Raw genomic sequence first — 11,539 nt, forward strand, 5'->3', positions numbered from 1 at the left:
CATGGACCTCACATTTGAAATAAGAGCAAGGATTAGTACTGAAATTTTCTTCCTTCGTATATATTTTATTTTCTATTTTTGTTTCTTTCACAAAAGACTTCATCATGAAAAGGAGGAAACCCAAACTGAAGTGAGTTAAAAACATTGTCTCCAAGAGAGGACTGCGGCTTGGCCGTGAACCGAGGTAAGCCGTGAGAGAGCATCCGGGAGAGACTGTGGGCTGTGCCACCCACCCTCTCCTTCTTGTTTCTCTTCTTCCTTCCTCTCTCCCTTCCTGTTCTACTTACTTCACTTTCCAGGCTTTCTTTTCCCCTTTCCCCCTTCTGGGAACTCAGTGCACCAAAGATGCTGTTAACAGTGATCGGCTTTTCTAGATCTCAGGAGGGGACACATGAGCCGATAGGACAGTCTGAGCTGAGAGGGACCAAAGTGTGAGAAATCACAGCTGTTCTGGAAAATGAAGGGGGAACAGCTGCTGTGATAGTGCTTGTAACCCTGACCCAAAATGTTGCTGACCTTTGCTTTTCTTCCTCCGTTACACCATGTGCGTCAAAAACATGCCCTTTTCTAATGATTTCTTGTTGTATTCCAGAAGATCCTCATATATTTGGATCCACTTGACATTTTGGGCACTTGCTGTGTCCTCTGGTCCTCTAAGGCAGCTTCGTTGTCTCTCAGCCACTGAGTGATGATGGGAGTACATGTCCTACTGGCTAAGTTATGGAGAAGAGACTATATACATGACAAGAAGCTAATATATGTTTTTTCTGACCATCCAATCACTATGAAAATTCTTCCACTGCTGTTGAAAAGCTCTCTCCTTGGAAACCTGAAGTGACTAAATATGGCCTTTTGTACTCATGGCCTGAACTTCAGAATTTGTCCATCTTCCCTTCCCCATCCTCTCCTCTGTAACTTCTTTTATTCTTTCCTTGTATTATTATTCCCATTAATTTGTTTAAACAATCACAAATTTACAGAAATATTTCCTGACTCTTCTGAGAGTAATTTTCCAACTTGATGCCTTATTACCCCCAAAAACTTTAGTTTGTTTTTCCTACAATCAAGGACTTCTACACAGCCAAAATATAACCATCAAAATCAGGACATGAATGTTGCATATTGCCACCATCTAATCGTGATACCCCATTAAAAGTCTGCCAGTTGTCCCAATAATGGTCTGCATAGCTAGAGAATCCAGTTCAGAGTCACACACTGCATTTAGTAGTTATGTCTCTTTAGTCTCCTTTAGCTGGGACAGTGTCGTAGTCTTTCTTTGACTTTCATTACACTGACATTTTTTAAGATCAAAAGCCAATTATTTTGTAGAATGTCCCTCAATTTAGATCTGTCTGATGTTTCCCAATGATTGGATTCAGGTCATGCATCGTTGGCAGATCTGTCACAGAAGGATGCTCTGTGTTTCCTATTGCGTCCTATATAGTGGTGCACTATTTTGATTTGTCCCATTACTGAGAGTGTTCACTAATCACTTCATTAAGAGGTGTCTGCCTGGCTTCTTCATTGTAAAATTACTTTTTCTCCCTTTGAAATTAGTAAATATGTTGGTGGGAAATAGTTTCAACTATATAAATATTATTTTCATCAAACTTTTAATCTATTCATTTATTTATATCAATATAGAGTCTCATGGTCTTCTAATTTATTAGATCAATTCCCCTGTATGTAACTGATTACCCATCTCTTCCACCATCCTCTCTCTGGTATGAATGCTCTTCTCACCATGATTTCTTACACTGGGCTGCACCCCCCTCTCCGGGCAATAGATGCCCTCTTGCCTCCCTTGGGTTCTGAGTCGTGGCTCCCCGCTCCTCCCACTACAGATTCCTGCCTCTCTTTGTCCAGCAAGTGGATTTAGAACTAAATTGTTCAGGAAAGGATGGGAATAGAAAGAAGAAGGAGAAGGACACCTCTGTGTTCTTTGGTTCTCCCCGTTTTATCCTCTTTCCCATCCATCCTGACCTGACCTGACCTGACCCCTCTCACCTGGCAACTCGCATCCATCTTTCCAAGCACTCAAGGCAAGATTGAACCTTGAGCAATGACGTAAGTTCCTCTGCTCAGACTATGATTCCTGGTGTGGGGACTTGAAAGCTGTGTGACCTTGGGTAATTTACTTTCTCTCACCAAGCCTTATTTGTATGGCATATAAAATGAACATCGTAATAATGCTACTTCATAAAGTTATCGGAATTCAATGAGATAGGGTATGTAAAGCCTTTTTTGCCTGCCACATAAAAAACACTAAATTCTGTTTATTATTTTCCATCCTCTCTGTTTTAGATGATTGTTGTTATATTATCTTTCTCTTTTTTTTTTTCTTTTTCTTTTTTTTTTCCCCCTGAATGCTGGGGGGTTTTTTTGTTTTGTTTTTTGGTTTTCGGTTTGTTTGTTTGTTTGTTTGTTTGTCTCATTCCGATTACATTTTGGCTTCTCTGGACTACTTTAGTTTCTTGCTGTCATTGACTCATTTTACTTTCCATATATTCATGATAAGATCCACTAAAGGGAGGCATTCATTGAGTTGCCACCAACGGAAGGTCTGATGGAGAATTCCCACGCTCACCATGCCATCATATGCTCATAGGATGTCAGGCAGTGGTGGTCTCTGGGGGATAAAAGAGTTTCTGAGACAGGACCGAGGTGGAAATATACATATAGGAGCTACTGCTTGTCAGTTAAGGACTCTTCCTCTCACTGGCATGGAGTTTGTGAAGAGGGAAGGGCGATCTTTTGAACATTTGAACAGAATTACATTCTGCAGTCTCGTTCCCTTCTTAGGATTCTGTGATTTCTGTTAGATGAAAGGTGAAATTCAACGATGTAGAGCCATTGTTGTCTTTCCAAGCAGTTTCCTGGTAGAGAGCAGGAGATGGATACTGTCATTGATTTGACTGATGTCAACTATATACCTCCAAACCAAGAACTAAGCTTCAGTCATGGGTGAATGAGTAGGAAAAAATCTTCTCACTTTAGTATAGTTTTGAAACCCTACTTACAGAAAAGAACTAGAGAACCCTCCATGAAGGAAAGGGTAGTGGTACCGTTAATTAGGAAGATAAAATAGTGGTTTGGGGGACATGGGGCATATGTTGTGAGGCCTTCTAGAGAAGCTGTTCCTAACCACCCTGATTAAATTAGCGTTGCCAGCCCCACCCCCAGGCACTTTTTATTCCATGTATCTGTTCTAAAGTCTTTGCAGCCCTTTCCATCCAACATCTTTTTTTTTTAACTTGCTTACTCTCTATTTCCCCATAGACTGTGAGCTGCATGAGGGCAGAGATCGTTATCAGTCCTGTTCAGATGTATCTTCAGTGCCCAGTGCAATGCCTAGCATATCATAGATGCTGATAAAATCTGTTGAATGAATGAATAAGTGAGGCTACTTAAATGTTATATTAAATTTTCTCTGTATCTGTTCATTGTATTTCAACTTCCTTGATTTTCTGATGTCTGCGCATAAGCACAATGAAGAAGAACAACAGGAAGTCTGCCACAAGGATCAGTGAGCAAGGTGCCATCTGCATCCCATCCTCCCATGGTCCAGGAGATCTTCACAATATGTTGGATGGAGGAGAGTATGCCCCTTTTGTATCTCCTCCCATGTTAGAGAGCAATTTTATCCAGGTAAGTATTTGAGCCCTGAATTATGTATAATAACTTCAGTCATTAACCTTCTCAAAGATGTCTGAAAAAGTTGGGAGGAGAATTGTTTTAAATGTGGCAAGGGGCTGTGTGATACAATTAAAGGGAACAGTTTTGAAACTTAAAACAATCAGAATAATTATAATGTTAAAAGAAAATTCATTTCAAATTTCCCTAACTCTAACCTAGGAATTTTAATCCTAACTCTACAGAATTACTCGAAGAGATTATAGTCATTTTTTAGACTATCTTGCCACAAGAAAGCATTCAGATAACTCCTTTCTTAAACTTAGAAAACATTTTAAAGAATAACATCTATCATTCAACTAGGGTTTAAAATGAAATTTTGGCTCTTAGTTCTGAAGGTAAAACATAATTGTCAAATTGTGTCGCAGAGAAAAGTTTCCTTTTCATAAAAATGTACCTACAGTATGAATGAAACTACATTTCGTGCATTTGAGAGCAGTTCTAACTTTCCTCTGAACACTCAGCATTAAAATATTCAGACAAAGAAATGGGGAAATGAGTTCAATTGTGTGGGCCATACCCCTTAACTTCACAGAAATGCCACAATCATGTCTAACACGAAACCTATTCAAGCAGCTCCTCAGCTGATTCCACAAAGAGGTGACAGAGAAGACCACAGACACTTCTTCACCTTCCATAAACATGTTCTCTGCACTGGCTCCTGGCTACTAGGGAAACCATTTCACCTTTAGAACACCGTAGGCAGCAGGTGACACCACTAAGAACACTACTGTTTAAGTGATGCCCCAAAACACATGTGATAAGTCATAATTTTATGTACTTTACTTTCTACATGCTTCTTTCCCACTAATAATCTTTTTTATTTTATTTTTCACACTTCTTCCTGTACACTTTTCAATAACCTTTGCATACTCTAATGAATACTCTGGGAAATCATTGGCATGCTAGACCAGACATGGCCCCATATCCTACATATTTGGGTAAACATTCACCACCTCTCATGGTTAGTATGTCTTTAGCAGTGAGTTACTAAGGTTCCTGACTCAAGTTTAATTGAAATGAATAATTATCTCAAAGAGAATGCAAGAGCCATAGGGCATCAGCTCACTCATGGACCCAGTTTTTTTTCTTTTTGCTCTGTTGCCCTCAAGTTAGGCTGCCCCCAGGATATCACATGCAAATAGGGCAGTGACAGCTGCCAGCAACAAAAGAGATGCGTGTCATCCTTACAACTCTTTATGAGGGCTCAGAATCCTTTCCCAGAGCCACCAGGAGGTTCCCACTAGTGTCTCATTGGCCAAGCCTAGGTCACATGCCCTTGCTGAAAACAATCATTGGCAAGGGGGTGGAGTCACCATGACTGGTTTCAGTCCATTGGAATTTAACCCCTGGATTGGGGCACCATCCTTGTAGGATGGGTACCAGGAAAAACCAGAGTTCTGTTAATCAAGAAGAGAGGGGCATGGCATTGGGTAGATAATCAATAGTGCGGGCTGCAACCTCTTTCTGAGTATATTCATTTTTTAAGTGATTGATTGATTGATTGATTGATTTTGAACCAGTTCTGTATAGCTGAGAAACCAAGTGTTGCTTGGAGCCTCTCGGGCTTCTGTTACATCTCTGTCTACCCACCTTCCAGTCTCCTCCTCTTCCAGCTCGCAGAGATTTTACTGGCTGAGACTCTTGGGTTATGGGGTTTTTGCACATGTCGTTCCTCGGCCTGGAAAGTTCTCCTGTCCACCCAGCCAGTTTATCTCCCACATTGTTCAGGTCTCGGCTAGAGGTCCCTTCCTCAGGGAGATGTCTCTGACCTTGTGTCCAGGGTGTTCGGAACTGGCTGGTTGGTAAAAGTTTAGGAAGTATTCAAGTAGGTTGTTAAACAGAGCCATTATTAAAAATTAAGTTGTATGAACTTATTCAATTATAAAACAAAGGCAACAAATACTCAAAACTCATCATTCTTGTTATTTCACTACATTTTACTATTATCTATGCTCTTGAGGTTATGCTCTTGGCAAAGGTCAGTGAATACTTTTGTGAGAATTAATTGGCTGAATGGAATTTAAAATGCAGATTATTGTACATCATTATGTGTAAATTGTGTGCTACTCATCTTCCATATCAGTAAAATTTATGATAAACGTATGTGTGTGTACCTTCTGAGAAACAGTTATTACACATTTACCAGCACACCACTGCCTATGTTCCCCTCTAAGTTAAGTCTCCCATTACGTGCACCACAGCACAACACCATGAACTTGTACTCGGTAACACTTCTTGCAACAGTAATTAGTGACATAGTTGTTTAACATTCAACTTCCCTGGGAGACCACCACAAGTCAGGGATTGTGTCTGCCTTTTCCTGTGATATCTCCAAGAACTCACATGAACAAGTAAGTGAACAAATGCATCATGTAGTTCATTTCTACTTTATTTCCTACACTGCTCAGTTAGGTAATGTCAGGATTATGCGCTTTATCAGAAAACTCCTCTTCCTGTTCTCTGCTCTAGGTCAACCGGAGAGGTGAATCCATTTACCTCCATAACCGAGCCAACTGGGTGACTGTAGGCATCTGCTCTTCCAGTCACACCCACGAGACCCCCAACGTGATGCTCCTGGCACATCTGACACCCTGTGCCCAAAAAGATACAGAACCCCTGTTTAAAAGTCTCCTGATATCTCCTTCTCCAGAGAAACTGGTGCTCACCAGGTGAGTTACAAAGGGAACAGGTTCAGGATCTCTCAGAAAATGTGCTTTACCCCTGAGGAGCTGAAAACAGACACACTGATGACAATTGCTCCAAGGGAGCACCTCACTTTCACTCCCTGCTGCAAATGAGAGAGTCGTGTCCTCAGAGTCTGGGAAAATAGTTTATGATAACCTTGCAGTCAAACAGGAGGTTAATTTTTTAAAAAATTAAACTTATGTAACAGGAACTGAAGACACAAACGGCCTCTCTAGAACATGCCCCTTTCCCCGCAACATCCCAACTCCCATCAGAATTAGCTCTGATCTTATCTCAAGTCATCAACTTGCTATGTGATCTAGAGCAAATCACTCAACTTCTCTAAGTCTCAACTTTTCAGGATTAAATAGGATAACTTCTCATGGTTAATAGTTGATACTCTGATTTTTTAGTACATCAGAGTCTTAGGAGTATAATTCAGGTGAGATGGCCCCCAGGAGCCCGATTACATGTACTGAAAATTAAAGTTCTGAGCTGCATAAGCTAAGGACCGGACCAGGGAACATGGTGGCCACAAGAAGGTACTACCCCATTCCTGCGCCTACCAGGCCTGTGTGGGAGACAAGCCTGTTAACCTAGGTCTCACTCTGCAAACTGCTAAAAACATAAAAGGAAAGGCCTTTTGATAGGTTTCCAATCAGGCCTCCAGATGATCTCTGCCTTCGTTTGCAGGTTTCTCCCTCTGCAGTTTGTGACTCTTTCCGTGCACAATGCTGAGAACATGCGCCTCAAAGTAAAGCTTGTGAGTGGCCGAGCCTACTACCTACAGCTCTGTGCCCCCGCATCCAAACAGGACATCTTATTTTCGCAGTGGGTGGAACTCATCTCCCTCTTGAATCAGGAGAAAGCCAAAGCTTCCAAGGTGTCAGAAGTCTCAAGCCTCTCAGAAATCACAAATAGCACAGACATCACAGGCTCAGGGGACATCATGGATATTGCAGCGTTCACTGCTGTACAGGACCCTCATGTGGACACGTGTTTGGACACCACACATGCCATAGAAAGCACTGATTTCTCAGAATTAACAGACATCACTGATATCACCGACGTCACAGATGTTCCAGAAAATGAGGCCACTGAGGCGCCAGATATAAGTATTTTTACAGAAGTCACAGAAGTCACAGACTTCTGTGACGTCACAACCAGTTCGGGGGTCAAAGTAGTGTTTGAAAATGATGATATACTAAGAGCCAAGCAAGAGGAAAAGGTATGTGACATAGAATATTTTCATTCTTTAATAATCCAGAACAAGAGTTATAACCAAGATAACTCTTCTTGGTTAAGCTATCTGACATTGATTATCAAAATGCTATGGAACTTACTCTGAGTAACCTAATTTTAATAACGAGATCTGATCCCTGAACCCTGGAGTGAAGGCGTTGTCAGGTGTCTCCTGAAATAGGCAGTGACCACCTTGACCACCATACTTGGTATCAGAAAGCTGTGGTGGGATGAAAAGAACTTTGGGATCAGAGTCAGAAGACCTGGGTTGGAATCTTGCCCTGCTGCTCAGGAGTTTGGCCAAGTCACGGAACCCGCGTGAGCTTGTTTCCTCATCTCTAAAATGAGGACATTACTATCATGTAAGGGCTATTTTAAGGTTTAAATGTATTTAAAAGTACATGGTACATTGAAGGATGGGATAAAACTTTGAGAGGTAAAAGTGAAGGTGGAAATAGGAAAATAAAATACCAAAAAAAAAAATGAATAGTTATAGAAAAGGCCAGAAAGTAGAAAAAAAGGCAGAGCCACATACAAGAATGGTTAGTTCAGTTTGGCTGGAGCATAATATATGTGGAAAATATTAGGATATAGAATTGAAAAGGTGTTTGCAAACCTCAAATGCCAAAATAAGAGGTGTGGACTTCACTCTTTGAGTAAACCTTAGCCATAATAGCCCTTTCTGTAAGGGTGTAAAAGAGCCATGTTTGTAAAAGATCAATCTGATGGTGAATGGATTGTAGATAAAGACATCAGTTTGAAGACTACTGATGAAAACCTCTCTGGGGCCTACAATAAAAAAATTAAAAAAAAAGGCAAAGGGCAAGGATAGACATTTCACAGAAGAAACTTCCAGTAAATACAGGAGAAAAAGTTTAACCTCACTAGTAATCAAAGAAATGTAAACTTAGGAAAAAATTTAACCTATAAAATGTTAATTTAAAAAAATAAAAACAGTAAATGTTAGTAAAGATGTGGCCAACTTGGAATTCTTCTAGGTTCATTCACTTTTCTAAATTTTGTTTCCTACAATTAAAATCATTCATTTTTAACTTGAATAACTTAATTTTTAGTGGCATGAAAAAATGTTATAATAAATTGTTAAGTGAAAATGTAGGATATGAAACAGAAATATGATCACAAAGCAGGCACAAAATAAATAAATGGACAAAAAGACCAAATGAAATGTGCCATAGGAGTAGTTATTTCTGGCCAATGGCATCAAGCAAGCAATAATTTTCTTCCTTTCACTTTATATCTTATAGAATTTTAAAAAGTATTCTATAATAAATATGCATTACTTTCATTGTCAGACAAAATGAAGTTTTATTTTTAAGGAAGAAAATTATTGAATTATTTGCAAGGAAAGGTAACAGAGGTGATGGACTAGTTTAGTGGACTAGTTAGGTGTAGACGCAGGGGGATATTAGAGAGTCTAATATCCAGCTAACCAATTGCTAACCAATTGCTCCGAGGCCTGAGAGAGATTCTGAGGAAGGCAGTGAGCTACTAGGAGAGATGGCGCATTAACAGAAACTGGGAAATTAGAAGAATGGGAGAGATTATAGAATAGGTATAGGCTTTAAATATAGGTTCTGAGTCTTTTGAAAAACAAACTCTTTAGTATTATATAAACTTCCAACTCCTCTCACCTATTAGACACTCTTAAATCAAGAACAACCTCCGAATGGGGAGTAGGTGGCAAGGCATTTCTAGAAAACCTTTCTTTCCCTGACAGCTCAGAGAAAGGAAATGCTGTAATTAAGCACTAATTTTCTTGTGTGAGGTATATTTTCATGTACATGACCACATGAGCTTTTGAATGTGCTGTATCAGGTCTCCACACTGCCAGCCTCTAACACCCTCCTGGCCTCCTCAATGGCCATAAAATACCAAGCCTCATTCCCTCATTATCCTATCTGTGTGTTCAAGGGTACTCAGTAAATATGAATAAAATGATTACTGTTTTACATACTGCTCCATAAATAATCTATTTCTGTGTGATGCTCTTCTGTTACCTGATTGCTGCTCTTATTATTTTCAAAGGAAAAAAAAAATATTCTGAAGCCTGGGTGTCTGCGAGATACAAAAAGTAAGAGTGACTTAAAAGAATGTTCAAAACACGTCACCATCTCAAACATCACACTGACTTTTGAAGGTGAAAAATGTTTTCATACGACCTTGACTCCAGAAGAAAATGAGACAAAAACATTCACAGAGATGAGTGCTAGAACCTCTGAAATAAGGACAAATGATTTTAAGAGCACCGGTCTCAAGGCTGAAGAATCCAGGTATGTGAGGTAGGGGAATGCGAGGGATGAAGATGTGAAGTAATGTAAATAAGAGTCTGCTTTAAACTCCCCGCTACTTGAGCATTTGTTGTTAAAAGATTCTCAGACTAGATACAATGTAATCAAATGATGATACAGTCAACTCTTAATTATCCACATTTGGTTCAATCTAGTCTGCTTTTTATTTTCACACTCACACCATTCATTTGGCATTCTAGGCTGTGTGCCTGGTGTCAACTGTGTGTGCTGAAGAAAATAGAATAGAATCATTGAGTCCACATTTTGGGAGTTAGGGTACTCGATCTCTGAGTGATGATGAGTACTTTTTCTTTTATCTTTATATTTCTCTATATTTTCTCCTCTACATATCCTTTACACTTTTCTATATTTCCAACTAATAACTAAAATAATAATATAAATAATAATCTGAAAAAACTATTTTCATAATTTTAATATTCAATTGCAAGATGAATGTGAGAGAGCACTGTAATATTATAAAGATAAAAGTTAATTTGATCATTCCGGTGTAACCCCTAAAAAGAAACCAAAGAAATTTTCAATGGCAAAGTTTAATTCATCCATTCAGTAATATTAATGAGCACCTTCTATGTTAAGTGTTGGGGACACAGCGGTAAAAATTATCAAGTCCCTATCTCATGGAGTGTTTGATTATTCTAGTGGAGGCTATAGATAATAAAACATATCATGTGAGCTAGAATGTGCTGTGATGAAAACAAAAATAAAGTAACAGAATAGAGAGTGATCTGAAGGAGGAGGAGAGAGATTTTATATAAGTGGTCAGGAACGGCCTTTCTGAAGAAGGGCAGAGATCTGATTTGAGCAGAGAACTGAATGAAGTGTGGAGCTCTAGGGGAATAGAGTTGATTGCTCGACAATTATAAATATCTGCCAAATAAATAATTTTAAATAAATAAATACATAACACAATTGGAAAATAATAGCAATAGATAATCTATAAAGTTTTTACCCCCCATATATGTAGGTAGCTAACGGGAATTTGGAAAGGCTCAAATAACAAATGGTTTAAGGTCATGAATGGAAAATTTACTCCAGAAAACATAATAAATACTTGAAGAGAGATCAATTTCACTAATAATTTAAAAAATACAAGTTAAGCAATTACCAGTTAGGTTTTTATTAGATGTTACTAACACTGTTGGTGTCACCATAAAATGGTAGGAGCTGTCTCCAAAGTCACTTGACAATCCACACTACAGATGATTATATCCTTTGACTTACAGGAACACGTGTCAAAGAAATAATTTAAAAAGGAAAAATAACATATTCGAATATAGCATTTTGTAGTAAAAAAAGCTGTAAGTAATCCACAGGATCATGGGTAGAAGAAGAGCTAGTGAGGAAATAGTATGTTAATTTACTGAAACTGCAGATCCCCATCAGGAAAAGCAGCTGGAGAATTTCAATAAAAGGAGCTATATGACTAAAAGGAATTATAAGCTAGAAAAGTAAAATTCCCAAAAGTGTACATACAAAATGGTATTTTAGTTCCACAAAGAGGATGGTAAGAAACCAGAGAGTTTAGTCGGTGCTTAAAGAAATTGGTATTTGTTGTAGCTATTAATAGATGTTTCTATTAAACTTTT

At 38.9% G+C, this 11,539-nt stretch overlaps 1 protein-coding gene across 1 annotated transcript; it reads left to right on the forward strand.

Moving 5' to 3' along the window:
* The first annotated feature begins 3,489 nt into the window (after positions 1–3,489).
* FAM71D (family with sequence similarity 71 member D) lies at positions 3,490–9,927 on the forward strand. Its single transcript, XM_015591926.1, has 4 exons — positions 3,490–3,648; positions 6,166–6,365; positions 7,075–7,609; positions 9,670–9,927. Exons 1-4 carry the CDS (start codon positions 3,490–3,492, stop codon positions 9,925–9,927), a joined length of 1,152 nt encoding a protein of 383 aa, XP_015447412.1.
* Positions 9,928–11,539: the final 1,612 nt, after the last annotated feature.

This window comes from Pteropus alecto, unplaced genomic scaffold (assembly GCF_000325575.1).
Source record: "Pteropus alecto unplaced genomic scaffold, ASM32557v1 scaffold276, whole genome shotgun sequence".
Classification (NCBI taxonomy): Eukaryota; Metazoa; Chordata; class Mammalia; order Chiroptera; family Pteropodidae; genus Pteropus; species Pteropus alecto.

Excerpts from the sequence above, each read along its gene's own strand:
- FAM71D (XM_015591926.1), top strand. The coding sequence starts at position 3,490 with ATGAAGAAGAACAACAGGAAGTCTGCCACAAGGATCAGTGAGCAAGGT. Across the intron at positions 3,649-6,165 it reads TAGAGAGCAATTTTATCCAG|GTCAACCGGAGAGGTGAATC; the intron begins GTAAGTATTTGA and ends TCTCTGCTCTAG. Across the intron at positions 7,610-9,669 it reads GAGCCAAGCAAGAGGAAAAG|GAAAAAAAAAATATTCTGAA; the intron begins GTATGTGACATA and ends TTATTTTCAAAG.